This window comes from Delphinapterus leucas, chromosome 1 (assembly GCF_059928025.1).
Source record: "Delphinapterus leucas isolate spDelLeu-1000000601 "Yukka" chromosome 1, BTC_Dleu_Yukka2, whole genome shotgun sequence".
Classification (NCBI taxonomy): domain Eukaryota; kingdom Metazoa; phylum Chordata; class Mammalia; order Artiodactyla; family Monodontidae; genus Delphinapterus; species Delphinapterus leucas.
The window spans coordinates 145096507-145121475 of NC_143129.1; the positions used below are offsets into that span (position 1 = coordinate 145096507).

Consider the following 24969-nt stretch of genomic DNA (forward strand, 5'->3'; position numbering starts at 1 on the left):
CAGCTGACCCTTTCCACCCAGCCAACCTCAGGGGCTCTGAAAACATCTCTCCTTTTTTTTTTTTCTTTTTTCTTTTTTTCTGGTTTTATTGAGATATAATTAAGATACGGCACTGTGTAAGTTTAAGGTATACAGCATGATGATTTGACTTACATCCATCATGAAATGGTTACCACGATACGTTTAGTGAACATCCATCATCTTATATTGATACAGAATTAGGAAATAGAAAAAAATGTTTTTTCCTTGTGATGAGAGCTCTTAGGACTTACTCGTAACAATTTTCATGTATAACGTAGAGCAGTGCTCATTCTGTTTATCGTGATGTATGTTGCATCCCTAGTACTTAATTATCTTGTAATTGGAAGTTCGTGCCTTTTGACTGTCTCCATCCAATCCTCCCCCCGCCTCCTCAGCCCCACCTGCTGCCAATGGTAACCACAAATCTGATCTCTTTTTCTATGAGTTCATTTGTTTTTGAAGTACAATTGACCTACAACACTGTGTTAGTTCCTGTTACACAACATAGTGATTCAGTATTTCTGGACATTTCAAAATGATTGTCACAATAAGTCTAGTTACTATGATGGTGTCACCATACAACGATATTATATAGTTACTCTGTTCCTCACACCATACATTTCACACCCATGACTCATTTTATTTTGCAGCTGGATGTTTCTACCTCTTAATCTCCTTCACTTATTTGTTTCCTACCCCCGCCCCCCCCCCCGCCCTCCTCCCCTCTGGCAACCACCCATTTGTTCTCTGTATCTGTAACTACTTCTTCTGTTTTGTTATGTTTGTTCATTTGCTTTGGTTTTTAGATTCCACATATGAATGAAGTCATACAGTATTTGTCTTTCCTTATCAGATTTATTTCACTTAGCATGATGCCCTCAAGGGCCATCCATGTTGTCACAAATGGCAAGATTTCAGTCGTTTTTATGGCTGAATGATATTCCTGTGTGTGTGTGTGTGTGTGTGTGTGTGTGTGTGTGTGTGTGTACCACATTTCCTTTATCCAAGATGAATGGATAGGTTGCTTCCGTATCTTGGCTATTGTAAAAAATGATGCAATGAACATAGAGGTGCATGTATCTTTTCTAATTAGTGTTTCTGTTTCCTTCCTTTCCCATATCACGTGTGCCCCTCTGGGTAGGGTGCAGTATTAAATTCCAGAGCCAAACCTCCCTTAGAGCAATCTGGATGTCCTCACCAGCCCCTCACTGGGGGCAGAAAGACCTGGCCTTGAGTGAGCCTGGGCCTGGGCAAGATTGGGGTATGAGATGGATTGCAGGTTCTGGGGTCAGCCAAGGAATGGGCATCATAGAGCCTGGAAGTTTTAGACCCCCAAGCTGAGGGTAGGGAGAGGACAGGACCTACCCCCCAAGCCCTTTCTCTCTGTCCCCTGAGGGTGCTGCCCTGATCACTCAGAGTGGACAGGAGAGGGATGAGCTTAGTGCTAGGAACACCGTCCTGGCCTCAGCTCAGCCTCTTTGGGCCTCCAGTCCCTCATCTGCGAAATGGGTGTCCGGGTGATGACCTCACAGGGCTTATCGTGGGGCTGTGTGAAACAACAGCTGTGAGACCGCAGCACAAGGCTCCGCAAAGCATTGCACGGATCCCATTCCCTCCTTAGAACCTGGGCCCAGGGAGGGAGCCCTGTCTCTGCCATGCCTGGACTGTTAAGAAAGGTGACCAAGCCCCTTCAGGCAGTCTTTAGTAAGCACCACTGCATGCACAGGGCCGTGCTGAGACTGGACACAGAGGTGGGAAACCTTCAGCCTGTTATTCCAAGTGGAGAATAACATTGCTAATAGTGGGACCACTCTAGAACTTTCTGAACAAAGAATAGGTACAGTGTGGTCTTGGGGCTACTTTATAGGTTTCAAAACCGAATGGAGTAACATCATACTTTCTGAGGTTGTGTATCATTTTGGCCTAAATGTCACAAAGGAACCAGCAAACTAGGCATCACCCTGCCCTTTGCCCTCAGTTCCTCAGGCAGATTTTATTCTGGTTTTGTGAAGCAGCCAGTGGCGAAAAGGAGGTAGTATTTCCACTTAATTGTATTCTCTCTTTAACGAATTATGCCTATGCCTGTGTCAGGTGAGAACTTCTGGCTCAGTTTTTCAAAAGTGAATCCTGTTGGGGTGAGGCTGAAGCTGGCAGGGCTCTGAGAGCTCCCGCGGATGCCACTTGCAGCGCGTCTGGGATTCCGGTTGGGGTGGTGTCAGCACAGCCTAGAATCAGATCGCCAACCTGGCTTGTCTGCATTTGAGAACGTTCAGGCGAAGGATAATCCACCATCCCTAGAGACAGTCCTGTGCCACCAGGAGAAGCTGCACCTCCCCACTGAGCCAGGACAGTCCAAGCTCAGTGCCTCTGAGCAGAGACCCCAGAAGGAGACGGAAGGATCGTAAACCAGGCCAGGGCACCCTGGGCTGGTGAGGAGAGAGTGGAGCCACTCAAGGCACTTTCCCCGGTGGCTCCTCAGAGACCTCCCAGTGGGGCTGGCCAGGCTGCTACATGATTAGAGGTGGTGGAGGGCCAGCCCAAAGCCCAGGAAACTGCCCAGCAACCTGGAGACCCCTTTGACAGGTCTGTCCTAAAAGACTATTCTTTGGGGCCCCAGGCAACATCAAAAAAGAGCCCCTGTGCCGAGGAGTTGCAGGAAGCAGAAGCAGGCCCCAGCCCCTGCCAGCTGCAGGGTGCCTTTCTGCATCACCGTGGACCTTGCCCAAGAGCGCAGAACTGAGACCAAGAGGGTGGGGCCTGACCCTTTATAGTTCCTGACCACGGATCAGCCCCCCTGCCCAGGGTCTGGGGCGCCCTCGTCGGGACAAGGTGTGGGTGTGGGGAGGTAGACAGACACACTCATGCACACACTCCTGTGGATGTGGCCGGCTCAATGGCTGCACCAAGGACTCCTCCCAGGTCTCCAGCTGCCCCGTCCCTGCAGAGTAGTGCTGAGGACAGAGGAAGAGGGGGTGTCTGGCTATGGCCACACCTCAGAACCCAGTGCTGCGGGCAGGTGGGCACTGGGAGAAGAGAGAACCATTTCTACTGAGTCCGTGAGGCTGTGCTTCTAAGCCCTCCCATCCTCTGTGAAAAGGCCAGGGTCTCTGATTTGAAAACTTGCCTCCAAAACCTGATTTTCAGCCTTACTTTCACCCCTGATTTACTGTATGGCCTTGGGCGAGTCTTTGGCTTCTCTGGGCCTCCAGCTTGTCATCTATGAAGTGGGGGCATGTAAGTGGCCATCGGGGTCTGGGCCTCTGCAGGAGGGAGGACCTGGCAGGCCTGCTGCCTCCTGGGCAGCGGCCATGCTGGCTTTCAGGAGGCTCCTGAGGGGGTCGGGTCAGGGCAGCAGGTGGTGCACCCGGAGCCTCCCCTGAGGGGCTGCATGTCCAGATGTCCTTCAGGAGTGAGCACCCTGCTTGATCTCCTCCTCGCCACACTCCGCTGTCGCGCCCTGGGCCCCCGCCGGCCCCCGCGCCAGCCTTCCACTCCATCCCCACAGTGCCGGCTGCTCTCCCGGGTGTGAGAGAGAGCAGGACGCAGCTGCAGCCCCTGGAGGAGATCTCACTCTCTATCTGGAAGACCTTTCTGATTGGCCAGGCTGCACACAGTGGAAGAGTGGGCTGCCTGGGGAGGTGGTGAGCTTCCTGTTCTGGAGCAGCGGAAGCGAGGCTGAGATTTGTACAGGGGATTTAGTAACTGCACGTGGGCTTAGAAAGGGCCCTTTAAGACCTCATGCTTAAGGCAGCATTAAAGGCTTTGGCGTTTGCTCTGCTAACATCCCAAATCAGTACACACCTCTGAGGGCTGAGGGAGCACTTCAGAGCCATCATTTCATTTGATCCTCACACGGCCCTGTTAGGGTGGGGGCTCTTTGTCCCCATCTTATGGATGAGGCAGCACAGTGGAGGGGTTGCAGCTCTGAAGCCATGATCATAGCTGCACGAGGGACCATCACTCTGCTTCTGCACCTCAGTGTCTTAATCTTTAAAGTGGGGATAGTAGTGAGGTTGTGGTGGTTAAATGTAGGTGATACTAAGCCCGTAGCACAGCCTGGCACGGAGGAAGCATTGTTATTTTTGTGGTTTGCCCAGAGTCAGGCTCTGCTGGGGCAGGCTCTCTGTGTTCTGACCTCAAATCTGTGGCTCTGCTCACCACGCGTGGCATCGTCCGTAGGGAGGGACTGGCCCCTTTGTTCACTGATCTTGCGGCATATTTGCTCCAGGGCAGGTGAGTGTCTTCCGGCCCAGGGACTCAGCCCTGAGCAGGCACGGGGGATGCTGGCGGCCAGAGGAGCCCTCCGCGGCCGCCCTCCCCTCCCTCCCCCGACTGCAGGCCTTGCTGTCTGCCAGCCAGCCTGGCGCTGCTGCAGCCATTGTGCACACCCTGTCTGGACACTGTCACTCCAAACCCCTCTCTGGGTTACCAAGCCAAGGAGGTGGTCCCGAGATGGTCCCTGGCTGGAGAACCTGCCACCAGCCTGATGGCGGCTCTGTTTGTCAGTTCTGGCCCTTGAGCCTCCTGTTGTGTCCCCACTCCCACCCTCCTCCCCACCTCCCAGATGTGTGGTGTAGAGAGCAGACCCTGAGGCTTGCAGATCCAGGATTAAACCCCAACAGAGACATTAGCTGACTGTGAACTTGGGCACATCTTTTCTCCCCCCAGACCCTCAGTCTCCTCTTCTATAAAATGGGAATAATACCAGCTTCATGGCATCGTTACAAGGTCCAAACCAGAGACTGTATGTGTTATGTGCTCATTAAAATTGGCCAATGCTGGCTGTTCCTTTGCCATCAAAATTCCACCAGCCTGCTACTTTTTCCTACAAAGGCAGAGCTCAAGCTACAACCAGCCTCATGTTACTTTCCATTCATTCACTTCTTCACTCCGTTGATGATTCAGCGCCCAGTCTGTGCCAGCCGATGTGTGCAGTGACGGGGGATATGAAGATCAGTAGGATAGAGTTCCCGCCTTCCAAAGGGGTTCAGAGTCCAGTGGGAGAGATGGACATGTGGCCACGATCATAAGCCAGAGTGCTGTAGGCCATTGGGGGAGGACATTACAAGGCACTCTGGGAGTGACTAGGATGGAGCAGTTAACCCCATGGGATGGAGCAGGGAAGGCCTCACAGAGGAGGTGCTGTTTGAGCTGGGTATTGGAGGATGTGTAGGAGCCTGCCAAGTGGAGAAGGGAGGCAAGATATTTATTCCTGCGAAGAAAATAGCTCTGGAAGAGGCGAGTCGGGGAGCAGTGGTGAAGGAGATGAGCCAGGTGAAAGGCCTGGGTGCCTGGTTCAGTGGCTCTGACCCATCCCACTGCCATGGTGGGTTGTGCCGAGCTGAGTTGGGACTCCTGCAAGTTTCCAAGTTTTGTGTAGACTCTTCTCTTAAATGGAACAGTGATTCCCTTGAGCAGGGAGACAGAGTTTTCCCTCCTGCTCCTCCAGTACTGTGCCTGTTGAGGGCCGCACGTGCTGCCACCTGCATCGGGTGACGATATGGAGGGACAGCCCAGGCCCGGGGCGGGGTGGGGTCTGCAGACGCCCGGCCACGGGACAGGCCTTTTGGGAGTGTGCCTCCCCTCCCACGTGCAGACTCAGCCCTGCCCCCAGCCTGCTGGCTGTTTCTTCTCCCCAGATTTCTAAGGTGGGTGGTGGTCACCAGCTGGTCCTATTACTGAGTCTCTTCCCCTTTCCTGCCTGAGTCCTGAGGGCAGGTGCCAACCAGCATCATGAGCTCCTTCCTGGATGCCCGTGTGCTTTCGGGAGACCCATCCTGAAGCCCCTGAAGTTGCATCTAAAGCTGGGACTGTCCCTTTGTGCTGGCTTGTCATTGTGGTCCTGTCAGTTGGTTCCCACCCAGCATTTTTTTTTTTTTTTTTTTTTGCGGTACGTGGGCCTCTCACTGCTGTGGCCTCTCCCGTTACGGAGCACAGGCTCCGGACGCGCAGGCTCAGCGGCCATGCCTCACAGGCCCAGCCGCTCCACGGCATGCGGGATCCTCCTGGACTGGGGCACGAACCCGTGTCCCCTGCATCGGCAGGCGGATCCTCAACCACTGTGCCACCAGGGAAGCCCCCACCCAGCATTTTTTTAATGAATGTATTACTTTCTCATCAGATCCTTTTCACAGACTAACCCTCTCGCTTATGTTCTGTTTGTTTTTCCCCCTCCTTCTCTCTCCGGTTCCCCTTCTCCTTCTCATAGACTGACGCTTGGTTATCGTTGCAGAATTACGGCAGCGGCATGAGACCACCACCCAACTCCCTTGGCCCCGCCATGCCCGGGATTAACATGTAAGGCCAACCACCCTGCTGGCGGCTCAGAGCCCATGGCTTTCCCCGCCCTTTGCTCCCCCTGAGAGACGTGTGATGGGAGTAATTACTGGCACCTCTCTGGACCTCAGTCTCTCATCAGTAAAGTGAGGATGTCGAGCATACCGGTGATGACACCTCATGCACCCCCATATAGTGCTTGTCTGTGCCAGGCAGTCTTCCAAGCTTGCTACATGGATTAGTTCACCTAATCTTCATGATAACCCTCTGAGGTGCTTATTATTATCCCCTGTTGACAGATGGGGTAACTGAGGGCACAGAGAGGTGAAGTAACTTGCCCAGGCTCACACAGCTCTAAGTGGCAGGGTCAAGATTTGAAGCCCTGTACGGTTGATCACTCTTTCAGGGACTTCAGTGGTGTAGCCCTTTTGTGGTAGTTGATCCCTATGAGAATCTCTGTATTCCCTTTCTAGGAAAATGCATGTGCAGAGGAAATATTATTTTCACAAATTTTGCACATAATTTATAGGAATCTATAGATTTCTACCCACGGAACTACACATTATTACCCCAGAACAACTCTAGGAGTGTATGAAGTCTTCCTGTTAGTGATTTCAGCCCTCTTGTTCTGACCCTGCTGGCACCACCCCCTTGGTGCTTATAGCATCATTTTTCATTGTCTCCATCTCTCTCTCCCTCTCTCAGGGGCCCGGGAGCTGGCAGACCCTGGCCCAATCCTAACAGTGCTAACTCAGTGAGTACCCAGGTTGGCGGGGGGAGGCGCTATCTGCTAGGGACTGGCTTCTAGGGAGCAGGGTGGTTCCTGTCCCCAGGTTGGAGGTGTCATGGGGAGTGGGATGCAGCAGGATTCCACCTGATGCCTTCAAGGAGAAGCCCACCTGTAAGGTGAAGCTTGGGAGTATCATGCTGGGGCCATCAGGGGCTCTCCCCGCTGCTCTGCAGAAGCTGAGGTGTGAGCTGAGAGCCGGGCTCAGAGCCCTGTCCATGTAGAGGCTTCTGCCAACCTCCTCTTTCTTGGCAGAGCTGGCTTCCAGCACTCAGAGGAAGGAGCCGGGAAGGGGCTTAGCACAGACAGTCCCGGGCAGGAGGCCGGGGGTGGGGGAAGCTCTCACTTTCCTGTCCTAGAACTGGAGGGTCTCCCGCGCCTGTGGCCCCCCAAGGCTCCTTGCCAAGGCTCTAAGGATCGGTTCAGCATAGGAACTGGACTTGGCTCACATCCCTGGCCCCCCTAGAGACACTAACCAGGTGGCTCAGTGTGTTTCCCATCAAGAGTGGGGTTGTGTCCCCCAAAGGATTTGGAAGGTAGAGCACTCAGTGCCTGTCAGAGGAGGTGTCTCTGAGGTGTCGTCCCCCTCTTGTTTCTAGATTCCATATTCCTCCTCATCACCCGGCACCTACGTGGTAAGTGTGTGCGGGTTTGGGGCATTGCGTGTCTAACCGCATGTGACTGTGTGTACAAGAGTACGTGGGGTGGGGGGGCCCTGCCTCTTTCCTTTCACAACATATTCTGAGCACAGATTCCAAACTGTGCTAGAACTTGCTGTCAATATTCAGGTATCTGTACTTTCTGGTGGCCCGGAAGTCCCCAAACAAGACCCAGAGTTGGGACCCCCATTCGGGGGACTGACCAGTAGGCCAGTCAGCTTCCACTACAGGCCTCTGGTTTCACTGGTCCCCATGTGTATGAGCACACACGCACGCGCACAGCTACCTCTTGGTTTAAAGAAAGGAAAGGGGGAATCCAGTTCCCCCAAGCCTTAAACACCCGGGCCCCGGGTGAGCACTGGCTGCTGGCTTGGCTGGAGCTCAGCGGCCTCACGTGTGTGGCCCCACGTGTGTCATCACCATGGGTTTTTTACCGTGGGTTTCTGATGTCAGTTTTTATCTCATCTCCAGGGACCCCCTGGTGGTGGCGGCCCTCCAGGAACACCCATCATGCCTAGTCCTGCAGGTAAGAAGGCTGGGGGAGGGGTGCCGCTGAGGGAGTAGGGAGTCCTGGAGGGGCCTGGGTGCAGAGCCAGGGCTTGCAAGCCGCTCTTCCTGAGCAGTGCGCCCCCCACCCGGCATCTTGGCACCAGGGATTTAGTGGGCAGGAGGCCCCGGTGCCACCAACCTGCCATGTGGCCTCAGCCGGGTCACTCCTCATCTCCAGTGAAAGGACAGGGCAGAGCAAGGAGATCTGGAAACAAGGGGTCTCACAGCTTTCGGCTCCTGCTGGTCAGAGAGAATCCTGTCCTGGTTGTCATTTCTCTAGATGACTGAGAAGGGGCTTTTGGGTCCTGGCATCCTGGGACCAGGACTCTACAGCGTGATGCCTCTTGAGTGTCTAGAGCTATTGGCTTCTGGTCCTCTGTATCAAAGATCCCTTTTACCCTTTTCTTTAATCAGAAGAGGGCATGTGCGCGCACGCACACCACACACACACACACACACACACCACACACACACACACACACACACACACACCCACACACACACACACACACACACACACACACACCATCACAACTGTGTTTTTTCCCAGCTAAGAGTAGCGTACCGTCAACTAGAAGGAATTCAACATACTATCTTTACCCACCCCCAAAATAAAAAGTGAGAGGTAGTTGGATCTCTGCCGGAGAAATACTGGTGCCTGCTCCTGATATAAACATGTTAGCTGATTTCCTAAGGAGACTTTGCTGGCTAATTGGGGACACGGAGGAGTCCCTCTCTCCCATCCCCTCAGCTCCCTGTAGCAGGGCAGCTGCTCAGTGGCAGGGGTGGCTCTGGCGGCGACCGTGATATTCCCGCTCCTGTTCCCTCTTTCTGCTGCTGCATTTTTATGAGCTGCATGACCTACATTCAGACTGGGTCACATTAAACCACTCCATATGTTACTGCGTCTCCAGCACCATCCCTGCCTCTCTCTCCTGCCCCATCGGCTTGGCAGGGTGGCCCCATCAGCTTGTGGTGTTTCTCTTTCCCAGTTTGACTAACACTGCCGGGCGGGGTTGGGGGGAGAGCACAGGTGGTGGTCTGGCCGCCCCTGCATTGCCAGGCAGTGTCTGGGGACCAGATTTGGTTTGAGATGGGGGAGACGGCTTTGCCATGTCCACATTGCTATCCAGGCGCCCTGAAATCCTTCCTTTCAGGGTTGAGTGGTTTTCACAGTTGAATTTTCTGTGATTAAAAACTTTGTGAATCTTCATTAAATACAAATTAGCCAGAAAATGGTGGTACTTAGAGGAAATTTTAGGTGATAAAATACAAAAGAATGAGTTCAAGTGCCATGAGTTTGTTTTAATTAAGAAGTGAATTAATCACCCCGACTTGCGGGTTTCCACTGTTCTACAGATTCAACAAATTCCAGTGACAACATCTACACAATGATTAACCCGGTGCCGCCTGGAGGCAGCCGGTCCAACGTAAGTCAGCTTCTAATAATTTACACATCAGGTACTGCGACAGATCCGACTGACGTCGTCGGCTGAGCGGAAAGCAAGCTTAGCTGATGACAGCCATTTGTCACCAAAGATGGATAAAATAAACCATCAGAAAAGTGATTGACTCTTGGGCAGCTTGGTTCCCATTTCATAGCTGGCAGCGGGTGGGATGGAAGTGGGTGGGCTGATTCGCACACCTCTGGTCAGAGTGGGGCGCCCAGCCTCACGGGGGGGACCCCTGCTGGCCCGAGCCGGCTGTTGACGGGGAAGAGCAGCAGGCTGCAGGTGGGCCTGGGCCGGTCCCTGCTCGGCTGACTGTCCGTGCACCTGGGCGATGTCTCAGGTCTATATCCTTGGCTGTGGAGCTTTGGGGGGAGGCCCCCGGGGGCCTGCCTGCTGTGTGCCTCTGGGAGCCCTCAGACCCCCCCCCCATCTTGTAACCTCTCTGCCTCTGCTCGGGCCCTTCCCTCATCTAGAAGCCACTTCCTCCCTTCTTGGCCTCTCGAAGTCCCAACCTGTAATGATGTTGTCGCTCAAATTTCACTTGTTCTGATTCCTGCTCGCCTACTCCCTCTCGTGTTCCCGCGCCCATGTCGGGACTGGACTGTGCAGTGGCGGCCTGTCTCCCTCTCCCGGCTGGGAGCTCCCTAAGGACAGGGCTGGTCTGACCCACAGACACCCCTTCCTTGCCAGGCGGGGGAGGTGAGTCCCACTGGCCTTGCCCTCCGGGAGCTCAGGGTCTGGAAAGGAGGCTGTCACGTGACCAAATCAGTAGTTTGTGGGCTGCAGAGCCAGAGGGTGGGCTTGTGACCCCAGGGTTGGCTCGGGCCCTTAGGGATGCACAGTTTGGTTTTGCCAGTTCGGTTCCTGATGTGCCTCCTGAATCACCCCATGTGTTAAATCCTGATTACGGGCTGCCCTGTGCTGGCCGCTGCGCGTGTTTCATCCTCCAGCAGCCTCTGGGTGAGGGTCATTGCCCTGCCTCCCGGGGGCGCCGAGAGGGACCTTACCCGGGGTCCTGGGACTGAGAAGTGTGGGAACCTCGCTCCTCAACTGCTGCTCCACCACAATCTCTCCCCCTCTCCTGGGCAGCCAGCATCTCCCATAGCCCCTGCCTCTCCCTAGGGTGGCCAGCCAATTTGGATTTTAGCATGGAAAGCCCTGTGTCCTGGGAGATGACTTCCCAGGACACAAAAATCCTGGGTTTTGGTAATGGATGCAGGTTGGGCAGAAAAGCGCCCAACCATATAGTGGTCCCAAAGACAGGACTGAGCACATGAAAGTGGCATAGACTCCCCACTTCCCATGGTTGCCGTCACCATATTTTCCTGAGCACGGATGCCAGCAGTCGTGGTCTGTGGCTCTCAATGATGGATCATCCGTGTTGCATCATTCCGAGGGGTACGACTCAAGCGCGCTGCATCCGGGCCCTGGCGGGGTCCACCTTTGACTCTGCTTGCGGCTTAACTGTTTGTGTCAAGATGGTGTTTTCATTTCTCACGTTGTGAGTATCACGATCCTGTTTTCTAAGAGCTCAGATAATGAAAATGAGAACGGTGAGACCACCAGCACCAGCGCGACCCCGACACCTCCAAAAAAGGGGGGGCTGAATGAATTTTAATGACAGGTGTGAGGACACATACAACTGGGTCAGGGAGGCAAATAACCAAACCAGAACATACCGGCAAGTGTGCCGAAAAGATGAGAAGGGATGTGGGTGGAAAAAGGGTGGGAGAGTGCATTGTAGACAGAACTGCACAGTCTAGGACGAGATAGGCACATCCTTCTGAATCAATCAAAAGTTTTGTGCATCCTCCAAAGAGACCAGTGCTCAGTGCAAAACAGCGGCTGCCATGTTGGCCGGGACATGAACACCGTTGGCCCTTGAATGAACACCATCGCCATGTTGGTCCATGAACTGAGATGGCTCCATGAACGGAGAAGGTTACATTTCCTGACTCAGAGGCTGCAACGAAGTCCTGTGGGTGAACAGAAGGGGGAATTTTGATGACAAGTGTGTTGGTCCTTTACAGTGTACAGCTGATTCTGTTGCATCTTCGAGAAAATCAGGGAGCTTCTTTCATCATATCACATGGTTCATCACACCGTGGCAACAAAAGTCTCCCCAGCTTTTAGGTACTTTGACTTGAGAACTGGACCTTCAAATCATAATCTTGATTTCTACAAAGAAGATGTTAATGAAACTGCAGAAAACAAATAAAAGATTATTATTCTCCTTGTCCAAATGCAAACCAGACTTCACTCGTTTATCTGCATATTTGGCAGACACTGCAGTTAATTTGGCAAGTTTCATTTAGTCTATAAACTTCTTACCTGCTAAATGCCCCACACACCTTGTCCCCGACACTGCTGTCAAGGGGGGAGATTTGCTTACCTTTGATAATCCAGCTTTCATAACGAAACGTTTTGGTCACTTGTCAGTTTGCTCAAAACGTGCAGAAGCACTCAGTGAGATTTTTGAGTTTATAGAATTGGAGAGAGCCTTGGACACACGCCCACAGATGGCTGTTCCTGGCCACAGAGAAGATGTTAAAATGTCAGCCTGCTGTGATGCTCTTCTCTGATTTGGAAATACGATGAGATGAGAATGCAGAAAGGAATGACAGTAAAATAGAAATGTAGTTGCTGCTTCTCCAGAACCGTTTGATGGTCTTTAAAGAGGCCATGAGGAGCCTAGATGAGGCTGAGTGGACGGCACTTGAGCTGTTCAGATTCGTGGGGGGTTGTGATAAAGCCTCATACAGCCAAAGTAATGGCTTACCTTTGGCAGTGAGGCTGCTTGAGGACTCAAAGTGTCACCGGTAAGGGCAGCCAAGTTAGAACTTTCCCAGTTTCTTTATTAAAACTGTAACTTATTTAGAATCCAACTTAGATCTCACAAGTTCAGATTACCTTTGTGCTTTAAAACCAGTTTCCCTAAGAGAGGTTTAATCGATCATGATATACAGTGTGCTCGGAATGTTTAGAAATGATGGCCATCGTAGGCAGGCATAGCCCATCTGATGAGCTCCTAGATGAGAAGGGCCTGACTGACAAGCAGCTGATCTTCCAAAACCTGCTTGTAGATACAAAGTGGTTGGACATCTTTGGAGAGCTGGAAGCGATTCCTACAGATCCAAAAACCTGAGCACGTAAGCAAAATCCTAAGCACTCCATGTGCAGACGTGTTTTTTTTGTTTTGTTTTTTTTTGGCTGCTTTGGGTCTTTGTTGCTGCGCGCGGGCTTTCTCTAGTTGGAGCAAGCGGGGGCTACTCTTCGTTGTGGTGCGCGGGCTTCTCCTTGCGGTGGCTCCTCTTGTTGTGCAGCATGGGCTCTAGGCGCACGGGCTTCAGTAGTTGTGGCTCGCAGGCTCTAGAGCGCAGGCTTGGTAGTTGTGGCGCACGGGCTTAGTTGCTCCGCGGCATGTGGGATCTTCCCGGGCGAGGGATTGAACCCGTGTCCCCTGCATTGGCAGGTGGATTCGTAACCACTGTGCCACCAGGGAAGTCCGTGCAGACGTGTTTGTGGAGAGGATAGTCTGGTGTTACCACGTTGGACTGACACCTTGATAAGGGCTTGATAAGAGCAGAGCGCGTCGGTACATTTTCCATTTGACTCTGTATTCAGTTTTGCCACTACATGAAAGAAGGATGCCCAAGAACCTGCAGGCAATTCAGGGAAGTATTAGTGGAAAAGCAAGCGCCATTTGCCCTGTTGGACCCCTGAAAGCAAGACGGGTCCCCAGCGGCTCTAATGGACACCACCCCCGCCACAAAAAAAAAATCGGCCAGGCTCTTGCTTTGGCCGTGTCTTCTCACACTGGCATGGTCTGGTCCTGAAACGTGGCCTCAGGAGGTGCCACCAGTGTTCCCATCAGTACACAGAGGATATAAGACTGAATGAACTTCCTTGAATGGATTATCCAAGACATCTACCCAATGAAAGAAACAATGCTAGCTTTTTGTACGTAAAACTTTTTTTTAAATCTTTAAAAAAATTTTTAAAAAAGCAGAGCAAAAATATCCTATTGTGATACAGGACAGAAAAAAGTGTCAGTTTTTAGAAACTAAATATAGGTAGTATCTGTTTAATCAGTCCTATTGTATTTAGGTTCTCTTTTGAAAAAATCTTAACGTGTGTGTTCAATAAATACACAGTAATACAGCCTACCACATTTAAATATCCAGTAAAGAGTTAAAATAATTTGCTGTGTCAGAACACAGAAATATTATAAAAGTGTTGTGTTTTTTCCACACGTCGTTTGTTTAACTGGTCCTACTGTTGCCCCTGTTAACTAGTTCAGCTGTTCTTTAATTAATAGTATTTAAGTAACAGAAAAGTAAATAATACAGAATAAAGAAGTGGCGCTGGGACAACTGGATATCCACGTGCAGACAAATGAAGTTAGACTGCATCCTTACAACATACACAAAAATTAACTCAGTGTAGACCCTAGGCCTAAATGTCAGAGCTAAAACTATCAAACACTTAGAAGAAAATGTAGGAGTAAATCTTTGTGACCTGGGTTAGCAAAGCCTTCTTACCTACAACACCAGAAACACAAGTGACAAAAGAAAAAAAGTAGCTGCACTAGACTTCATTAAAATTTAAAACTCGAGGGGCTTCCCTGGTGGCGCAGTGGTTGAGAGTCCGCCTGCCGATGCAGGGGACACGGGTTCATGCCCCGGTCCAGGAAGATCCCACATGCCGCGGAGCGGCTGGGCCCGTGAGCCATAGCCGCTGAGCCTGCGCGTCCGGAGCCTGTGCTCCGCAACGGGAGAGGCCACAACAGTGAGAGGCCCGCGTACCGCAAAAAAAAAAAATTTAAAACTCGTGCTTCAAAGGACACTGTCAAGAAGGTAAAAAGACAGCCCATAGAAAATATTTGCAAGTCATATGTCTGGTAAGGGGCTTGAATCCAGAATATGTAAAGAACTCTTAAAACTCAATAATAAAAAAACAAACCAACTTAAAAATGGCCCAAGGGGACTTCCCTGGTGGTCCAGTGGTTAAGAATCCAACTTGCAATGCAGGGGATGCCAGTTTGATCCCTGGTTGGGGGACTAAGGTCCCACATGCCACGAGGCAACTAAGCCCACACACCACAACTACAGAGCCCGCATGCCGCAACTACAGAGCCCACGCGCTCTGGACCCTGCGCCCCACAACGAGAGAGAAACCCACGTGCCACAACTAGAGAAAAGCCTGCGTACCACAACTAGAGAGAAGCCCACGGGCCACAACAGAAGATCCACATGCCGGAACTAAGACCCGACGCAGCCAAAAAATAAACTTAAAAGCAAATGGGCCAAGGATCTGAATGGACATTTCTCCAAAGATGTACAAATAGCCAATAAGCACATGAAAAGATGCTCAGCGTCAGTTATTAGGGAAAAGCAAATGAAAACTACAGTGAGCTGTCACTTCACACCCCCTAGGATGGCTAGAATCAGAAAGACATAATGAGCGGTGCTGGCGAGGATGGGAAGAAATTGGAAGGCTCACACATAGCTGGAGGGAACGTGGAACGTGAAGTGGTGCACATGCTGTGGAAAACGGTCTGGCAGTTCTTCGAAAGGTTAAACAGTTACCCTGTGACCCTGCAATTCCACTCATAGGTATCTACCCCAGAGAAACGAAAGCATGTCCACACAATAATTGTACACAGACGTTCACAGGAACACTAGTCATAATAGCCAAAAAGTGTAAACAACCTAACTGCCCATTGACTGGTGAATGGGTAATTAAATGTGGTATATACATACAATGGAACGTTACTTGGCCGTAAGAAGGAATGAAGTACATGATACATGCAACAACATGGATGAACCTTGAAGACATTTTGCTAAGTGAAAGAAGCCAGCCACAAAGGTCACATATAATTCTGTTTGTATGAAGTGTCTAGAATAGCTAAATCTGTAGAGACAGAATAAATTAATGGTTGAGTGGGCCTGGGGATTCAAGGGGGGCGGGGATGGGGAGTGACTGCTAATGGATGCAGGTGATGAAAACGTCCTAAAATTGGTGGTGGTGGTTGCACAACTCCATAAATACACTAACAGCCACTGAATCGCATACGTTAAATGGGTCACTTGTATGGTATGTGAATTATATCTCAAGCTGTTAAAAAGAATAACAAAAATACACATAATATGTTATTTAAGATACCTGTTTTTTAAATATATGTATGTTACAGTAATGACACATGTGCATAATTGTTTATTGTCACATTTCAGGATTCTTTTGCTCTGGTGTGACTGTGTCTGGGTTTGGCTCCTTAAAAAGTTGATCACCCTCATTCTCCTATCACTTGGTTTCATAAGCATGAAATTGGTTGCCAGATGGCAAAATGTGCCCCAAAGCCTGCGAGTGGCCCTGGGAGGCCACTGGGGAGGCAAGGATCCTGCACCCACGGGGTGTGTGAATGGGAGGCGGGGTGAGGAAGCGGCTGGTGCCCCAGCCCCTCCCCTGCAGTCTCGTCACATCAGTTCCTGCTCCAGCCACTCCGTGCTGGCACCTGCTAGGAGGCCTCTTACTTCTGCTCAGGCAGGACCCCTGCTGAGAACAAGGCCATGGTCCATCTCTGCCCGCCCAGATTCTATCCCTCAATTATTTTGACGCTCTGCCTCCTCCTCCATGCAGCCTGTTCTGATTTCTCTGCCCTTTCCTCAGTGCCTCTTTCTGAAGTTGCAGCCGTGCTTTGTCTGCAGCTCTCTTTGGATCTCAGCATCCTGTGGGGAAGTTGGGTGTCCGTGGCTGTGCTCTTCCTTCAGACTGAGGCCCAGGTGTGACTCAGCTCTGTGTCCTTAGTGCCCGGCACAGGCCTCCATTCTGCCACTTCGTCCCCTGTCCACCCTGGCATCCAGTCTGTATCCCTGGGCCTTGGCTCTCCAGACTGGGCTCAGCCATCCCTTGGTGGCCATGCGATGTGACCTCTGGCCTTTGGTTGCTGCTTTGCTGAGATGGGGGGGTTAGTTCCAGACAGATTTGAGAAGGCGGGTAGAGCAGGTTACACGTCTGGTGTCTGGTCTGTCTGCGCCGTCAGTTCTGCTCATTAGTGAGCTCCCCCACACAGTCCCAGTGAGAGAAGTCCTGCCACCCACGCCCCAGCTCCCCACACATTTCTGAGGAAGAGCCTGGAGGAGGCTAGTGTGATGGTTCCAGAGCCAGGCTGCCCACGGTCCAGCCGCAGCTTCTCCATCTCTCCTACCTGGGAGATTGTGCGCAAAGCATGGTCCACTCTGTGCTTCAGTCTCCTCATCTGTAAAATGGGGAGGAAAAGCACAAATGTTTTTGTTTCCTGGCCTGGCAGTTGGTCACTCCGTCTGGGTGAGGTTCTCACTGGCGAGCCCCGCACGCTGCCCCAGGATGGAAAGAGCCCGGGATGGGATCCAGCAGGCCTGGTTTGAGAGCTGTCTCTGGGTGGCCTTGGACCAGTCCCTCTCTCTCTCTGGGTGGGTTTCCTCCCGTGGTGCATAGGAGTGAGCGCCTCTGCCTTGCACAATTCCTAGGGCCGAGGGGAGGCACCAGCTCCGGCCTCCTGGTGTTAAATGCCTGAGTGTGTGAGAGTGGCCCCGCCAGCATGGAAGCTCCCCGGGGATGCAGCTGGGCATGGGAGCCCTGCGAGGGTTGCGGCCGAGCCGAGGGCCCACTCAGCTGCCACGCTCTGTGCTTCTCCCACAGTTCCCGATGGGTCCAGGCTCGGACGGCCCGATGGGGGGCATGGGTGGCATGGAGCCACACCACATGAACGGCTCGTTAGGTGAGTCAGCGCCCTGACCTCATCATGCTGCCCCCTGCCCGACCCTCCCGGGAAGCCTTCTCTGCCTTGGCTCCTGGCTCCCCTAGGCCGGGTCCCCACAGGAAGATCCCAAGAGGAAGATGTTGCCTAAGTAGAAGATCCTCTTTGCAGAGATGTTTGGGCTTGGGTGGAAGGGTTTGGAGGCCCCTGCACAGAAGGGTGGGCAAGAAACTGAACTGGATTCATTTTTCCTTTCAGGGTCAGGTGACATAGATGGACTTCCAAAAGTGAGTGTGTATTCCATGTCTCCTCCCTGACAGCACCACCCAGAAAGCCTTTCCCGCATCTGGGGGGCAGGTTGCTGGGGGCACGGGGGCTTACCTCCTCTGCTCTCTCTGCAGAATTCTCCTAACAACATAAGTGGCATTAGCAATCCTCCAGGCACCCCTCGAGACGATGGTGAGCTAGGAGGGAACTTCCTCCACTCCTTCCAGAATGACAATGTAAGTGTGCCTGCCACCACCCTCATTTCACCCCTGGGTCCTCACCGTATCCCCTGGGGCCTGGGGACTGTTGATTTAAGTTTCAGTCTCCTGACCAAGACCTGCCTGCTGGGCCAGTGTCCTGGCAGCTGTGTCGTGGGCCTTTCACCTCGGTTACTTTTCCACACAAAGTGCAGAGCCCTCACCTCCCCCACCCCCCCTCCCCCACTGCCTGGCGCTGACCCCTGCTACCTGAGTCTGACCTTCCCGAAGCATCCACATGGAGGCGCAGCGCCTCCAGCAATGAAGAAGCTGACGTGGCTGGACGAGCCCTGGGCTCTGGCCCACTGGGTCTCTGTCCCAGTCTTATTTCCTCCTGTCCTGGGGAAGGAGTTTCACACACCCAGTGACTTCCGGGGGTCTCGGTGCAGAGGAGCTGGCCGTCTCCTTTTTCACATTGGGCCTCTATTTACAGTGTCATCTGAAGAAACGATGTCATGGTTAAGCAGCTTTTGAGAACCCCAGGCCGGCTCCCACCCCAGGGCACCCTGTCTGTGCTCCGGCTTGTCAGACCCCGGTTCTCTGCAGTCTGTGGCCCCATGAGGGGACGGCAGGGGCCGCTGCTGCTTTCCTTGGAAAGAAGGGGTGATTTGGAGAGGGAAAGGGGCCAGGGGAGAGGAGTCAGGGACACAGGCTGGTGCCAAGAGGTGGCTCCTAAGTCCCGCCTGCTGGCCCCCTGCCCACCCAGTGCCATCATGGGTGTCTCAGCCCAGCCACCCCCAGACAGTCCCAGTCCAGCTCTGTGCAGTCAGATCTCCACAGGGCTCTCCCACACCCTGGCCCTCATGACCCCCCTTCTCTGCTTCTCCCCTTCCAGTATTCTCCAAGCATGACGATGAGTGTGTGATCCCCCCCTCCTCTTCTCTGAGACGCTGAGAGAGCCGGCATTGCAGGCGGGAAGGTGCCAGAAATTATGCAAGAAGAAGTGAGGTGTCATTACCCAGGAGCTGGGGGAGGGGCATCTCCTGCTCCCCCTCAACCCTCCCCCTCCCCTCCCCCCACCTTTCTCAATTTTAGTTTCATGCAATAAAAAGGCCGAACTTTTTATTCCATAAAACATGAAGGACAAAACTCAAAAATACATTTCAAGTCAATGACCAGAAAAATCCCACCCCTTGCCCTTTCCCAAAAGGACCTTTTATGTACATGACACATTTTTGTTGTTTTTTGTTGGGGGTTTTACCGTTGTTGGGATTTTTTTAATTTGTTTTCAGGGGGGTTTTTTGGGGGAAAAATTTTTAAAAATGGAAGCTTCTAGCAAGCCCCCCCCACCCCAATCAACCTCTTTGCTTTCTTCTTTAAAAAAAAAAAAAAAAGACAAAAAAAAGCAAAAAACGAAAAACAGAAAACAAAAACCCAAGCCCTGTTGTCTGTCTGTACCCAAGCCCTTCCACCAGGAAAGCTAGTCTAGGTGTGAGATCTCACCTGTCTTTGTAGCCATCTAAAAATAATAATAATAATTATAATAAACTGGGCAGTTTACAATCGGTGGTTTCTTTCAAACGGCCTTTTTGGGAAAGAAAAAAGGAGTCACCCTTTTCCACTTGGGGTTTTTGGTTTGTGCTGACGGGCAAGGGAAGGGCAGGAACCTGTCTTGTTTCTGCTTGATCTCCTGGCGAGGTGGCGACAGCAGCTGCACAGCTTCGACCCCAGACCCCCTCCCCCGTTACGTGGCTGGAGGGGCCAGACCACCGACCGCTTTCAGGATCCCGCCCCAGTGGAGCTGTGCTGCGACCCAGTGGCATGCACTGTGTTCCCAGGACTGCTTCCTCTCTCTTCTGGACCTCTCCCTGCCCAGCGTCCCGCCCTCCAGCCCCCTCCTCAGCCCCCACCCCAGTCTTCCCAGTGAGAATCCTGCCAGCGGGGTGGTGGCCTGGAGCGGAGTGGGGGAGGCCGCCCCGACAGGATGGCTATGACCTGGGACATGGAAACTGTGACCTCCGCGTTCTCATTCCTCGAATCGTCGTCCTCCTGTGTGCGGGCAGTGGAGGGCTGGAGTTTGGGTTTTCTTTTTTTTTCCCCTCTTGATTCTTCTTTTTCAAAAATGGGATATTGACCAGAATTGCTCTGTGTGCGCTTGGAACTGGACAGAGAGACTTTGGAATAGCTGTGGGGGGCAGGGGGGACGCCAGCAACCAAACAGATGTGCTGTTTCCGGTCCTGTTTTTATTTTCAAAAACCAACAAATGCGACAGTGGAGCCTGTCCCCTCCCAGGAGGGGTGACTTGTGGCCTCCCTCACCTCACCACCCCCCACTGAAACCTCTGTGTCTTGCCCTGAAGACACCAGAGTTCTTTGTACATTTACACCCCTCCTCCTCCTCCTCCTCCCGCCCTGTAGCTGGTCTTTGTTTTTGTCCCTCCCTTTCCGATCCATGTATATCATACTATGTGAGATATCATCTGCCTGAAAAGAGACCTTGTGCGGATTACTGGGAACATTGTAGCTGTTTCTGTGTTTTTTCTTACCTTGTAGTCTGGTTCTGAATTAAGAGAGGAAAAAAAAGTAATTATGATACATTGTAGTTTGTGTACGATATATGTTGATAACGTTTTATTAAAGGGACATCTTTTTTCCGCAGCCCTTCCTGACATGTTTGGGGGGAACATGGGTTGGAGTTCATTATACTGATTACAAAATGCCAGGCAACCGGTTGGGCAGAATTTTTGTTCCTGGTGCAGGACAAGATTTTGGTTTGTGCTGTTTCAGGAGTCGGCCTTCTTTTCCTGGGCATGTTAATCTTCTGTGGAGAGTTGGGGAAGATGGTTGGGAGGACACTGTCTCACTTCAAATATCTGGGGACATTCTAAAAGGCAGTTGGGGTTTCTCATCTCACAAACGCATTTTGGTTTGCCAGAGTATTATTTTTCTGGATAAGGTTCCCAGTGTGCTGTTTTCAGTGGAGAGTCAGCATCGGCTAGGCTGGCCCCATGGGCTGCACCCATGCCCTGCTTTCTCCCTTCAGGTGGAATTTGCTTCACAGGTCCTAGGGTGCCGGGCCACAGGGGCACTGAGTTTTATCTTTTCACCTCCAAGGCAACAGGGAGCCCTTGAAAGATTTGGAGAGTGGCACAGTTTGACTTGAATGTTTGAAAACGGTGCAGGCCACATCCTGGAAGATGGTTGGGTGGGGCTGGACAGATTCGGGGAGACCCAGTCCCAGCTGCTGTCTAGGCAAGAACTACTGCAAGCCCACCAAGTCAGCAGCTGTGGATGCTGATTTGAACAACATTTAGAAAGTAGAACTTTCTGCCTCCCTGGAGCTCTGGGGCCAGGCCCGCAGCAGGAGGGGAGGGAAACACACGATGTCTGAGCAAAGTGTGGCTTTAGCCCGCCTTTACAAGGTCTGAAGGGACCAGTTTCAGATCCTGCAGGATCTGTGTGGCCCTGAGCAAGTTAGTTCATAACCTCTGTCCTCAGTTTCCTCATCTATAAAATGGGGATAATGGTTCACCTGTCATGTGGTGGCTGTGAGGGTAGGCTGATATTTGTAAAGTGTTTGTTTAGAACAGTGCCTTTGAAGCAGTAAGAGCAGCAGTGTTAGCTGTTGGTGGTACTACTCTTTTGGGGAGCATCTAAATGGGTATGAGGAGTAGCTGGGAGGGCCTAGAAAATTCCACTTGTCCTTGCGTCCTCATCGGGGAATAAGGCTTCCTAGGCTCTTCCTCAGCACAGATGTCTTTGAACTACTGGGAAAACGTCACTGTTGGACAGATGAGGAGACGCAGGCTGTTAGTGACCTGCACTGACAGTCCTGAAGAGGTGTTTGTTCACCAGCACTGAGCATCTGCCACGTGCCAGCCCCAGTGCTGAGCAAAGAAGGTGGAGATGACGGGCAAGCACCCACTCCATACCCTCGCTGCCCTTGTGCTCCCCAGAGCAGGCCTCAGGCGCAGGTGGGAGCAGTGGCCTGGAGAAGGGAGCCCAGGTCACAGGGGCCCCTGCAGAGAGGAAGGAAAGGGCCCCCAACCTGTAATGAGAGCCTGCTGTGTGCCTCACTGCCCACCTCTGCTGGGGGCGGGGTTCGAACACCAGGCACCCTAACACACCCCTCAGCCTGTGATTCCCCCCAGCACCCCCAGAGTTGCCTTTGCCACACTCATGGCCCTGATGAGGGCTGGTTTGGGGTTGGCCTTCTCAGCAAGAGGTCTTTGAGGAGAGGACAGGCTCCTGTTCCCCCCAGTGTTTTCACCACCCTGCCCTGTCCAGGCCTGACTGAGAGCAGGGCCGGGCCAGATCCAGGTTCTGCAGCCAGGATGAGGGTCTCGGAGTGAGAGGCAAAAGGTGGGTGTCATTCCTGTACTTTCACAGAGGAGGGCTTTAGCCCATCGCTGGAACTTGGGCAGAGTGGACAGGACAGGCCAAAGGCCCCAGCTCAGCAGCTGCTTTCCTACTCCTCCTCACTACCCACAAGTGCCTAATTCCAGAGGCCAGCCAGCCTGGGGGCCAAAGTGAGGGCCCTGTCCTTCCTGGCTGGGCACCCCTCCCTGGATCCAGCAAAGGAGAGCCTTGAGGCAAACTAGCTGATGCCGGCAGGGCCTGCCTGGGGCAGGGGACAGGTGTGTGTGGAGGGGGCTTGGAAGGGGTGGGTCAGCAACTACCAAGGCACAGAGCCAGAGCAGGACTCCAGTTTGGGCTCAGCTGGGGCCATTCAGCCTGATGCCCTGGGTGACCCTGGGTAATCTCTGACTCCCAGCCTCTGCTGTCCCTTGAGGATTCCAGACTCCAGGGGCCTGAGCCCAGAGTACATCCCAGGCTTCTGTGAGGGCTCTGTCCTGAACTGAGTGGAGCTGGAGCTTCCCTGGGCTCACTGGGCGGGAGCGCTGGAAACAGAAGACCAGACCAAGCGACGGGGTGCTGAAAGAGGGTCCATCCTGCCCTGTGCTGGTACTCTCCTCTCCATTCCCAGGTGTCTATGGAGCCCCAGTCTTTGGCATCTGTTACCTGGACATTCAGCTACCACCTTGGTTTCCTGCCTCCATCTCAGCCCTTCCAATACCACAAAGATCTAACTCACTCACTCACTCACTTCTGAGCATCCTTAAACTCTTCCATCCATCCGTTCACATATTTATGGGGCACCTGTTCCATGCCAGGACTGTCCTAACACTAGGGATACAGAGGGGAACAAAACAGCTGTGGGAGGCTGGCGATGCCCGTCACCGAGATGAGGGGGGCTGCGGGAAGAGCAGGTTGAGGTGACGCTTGTTCAACACCCAGGTAAAGAAGTCAAGCAGGCAGGTCCCGGCTAGAGACATGGGGAGTTGTTGGCCTTCAGATGCTCTTGAAAGCCACGAGACTGAGCTCATCTGCAGAGTGAACGGAGAAGGGCCCAGGGACTGGGCCCTGGGAACAGGAAGAACTAGCAAAGGAGGCGGTGAGGAGAGTGAGGTGCCCGGATACCAAGGGAAGAAAGCTGCAGAGAGGAGAGTGCCGCACACGGCCTGGCATCCAGGGCACGCTCCTCGCCTCGCCCAGGCCCTGCGGGCCTCTCCTGCTCGTCCTCAACCCTCAGCACTGCATGCTCCAGTGATGCAGAACTCCTTAGGGATTGCTGCCCACTGGGGCCTTTGTTCCTGCTCTTCCCTCTCGGCGCGCCTGTCCTACTTGCCCTTTAGAATCCAGCTCACGCGGGCCGCCTTTCTGGAAGCCTTGTAGGCCGAGGTGAAGGCTTTCTTTGAGCCCCCACGACCCCTATGCTGTAATGGTTCAACGTCTGCCTCCCCCATCAGACTGGGAGTTCCTCGGAGCCTGGGACCATGCCTGAGTGTTTGTCCCCAGAGTGAGTGACCCAGCACGAGGCCTGGCCCCCAGCAGGTGTTCAGGGAGTGCTCACAGAGTGAGTGGATGCTTGCTGAGCACAGTCACTCCTGCACTCCCCCCACTGCATGCTGTCACCTGTGGGCAGGTGCTCAGGTGTGGGGAAAGAGGTGGCCTTTATGGCTTCAGCAGGTCCAAAGGAGACTGACTACTCTGTCACTGCCCACCCGCCAGCTGGGAACTCCTGGAGGACCATGTCTCACTCTGCATCTCTGGCTCCCAGCACAGGGCCTGGCACGCACTAGGGGCTTACAAAAGGAGCTGAATTGCTGGACCCCCTAGAGGTCTGTAGTGGGAGCCTCGGGGCTCAGCCCCAGTTCCAGCCCAGGATCCATCAGCCCGGCTGCGGATGAGAAGACAGATGTGTTTCGTGGGGTGGGTGACAGAAAGCTGGGCGGGGCTGCGCTGCTCCTGACAGGCTAGACTTGCCCGGGGCAACAAGCCCGCCCCTGGATACAGGCTTTGGGTATGAGGAGACATGGCCAGGTTGTCTGGCATGGGATAGACTGAGGATCTCAGGTGGCAACAGCCAAATCAGTGTCCAGAACAGGGGAGAGGCTGGCCTCACTCCACCCTGCCATCCTCAGCCCAGCTGAAGCACTGGGTCCCTGCTCTGTGATACAGCCTGGAGCAGGTGGCTGAGGTATGCTGTGGATTGAGAAATGGCTTAGAGGCTCAGTGGGAGGTAGACACTGGGCTATTTGGCTTTCAGGCCTATTATTCCCAGCTTCAAATCTCCCCTGGCTCAGAAAGCAGATGGGGTGTGAGGCCCCAGCAGTCAGAGCTGGGACCCCGGAACTGAAGCTAAAGGAAGACATTCCTCCTGAGTGCGAGAATGCTTAGCAGCCACAGTGAAAGAGGCTGCTTCGAGAGGTAATAAGTTCCGCATCGCTGGAAGTGTGTGAGCCAGTGGGGAGGGGAAGAAGAGGGGGCTACCTGTGTTGGACAAGGGGGCGTTGGTTTCCGGGCTCTCAGGTGGAGGGCAGAGGGAAAGATAAACAAACCCCTTCTCAGGAGCAGAAATGGGGTCAGAACCAGCTCACTCTGACTTCCACGTCCCTCCCAGCTTTTCAGCTGTTCCATGACCTCTACGAGAGATCTCCATAGACTCTGCTGATGTGACTCG

General features: G+C 53.0%; 1 protein-coding gene across 20 annotated transcripts in view; it reads left to right on the plus strand.

The window, feature by feature from the left end:
- Positions 1-19510, plus strand: part of SSBP3 (single stranded DNA binding protein 3) — a 163191-nt gene extending 143681 nt beyond the window's left edge. For 8 of the 20 annotated variants that reach the window (XM_089922253.1, XM_089922221.1, XM_089922194.1 and 5 more), the window contains 10 exons: positions 6230-6318; positions 7003-7051; positions 7684-7719; positions 8215-8269; positions 9652-9722; positions 12827-12892; positions 17424-17502; positions 17740-17768; positions 17883-17984; positions 18841-19510. In XM_089922253.1, the coding sequence (XP_089778379.1) occupies positions 6230-6318; positions 7003-7051; positions 7684-7719; positions 8215-8269; positions 9652-9722; positions 12827-12892; positions 17424-17502; positions 17740-17768; positions 17883-17984; positions 18841-18870 (606 nt within the window). In that variant the 3' untranslated portion in view covers positions 18871-19510. The remainder of the gene's footprint in view (positions 1-6229; positions 6319-7002; positions 7052-7683; positions 7720-8214; positions 8270-9651; positions 9723-12826; positions 12893-17423; positions 17503-17739; positions 17769-17882; positions 17985-18840) is intronic. The other 12 variants (XM_089922268.1, XM_089922233.1, XM_022575750.3 and 9 more) reach the window with 3 other exon arrangements.
- Positions 19511-24969: the final 5459 nt, after the last annotated feature.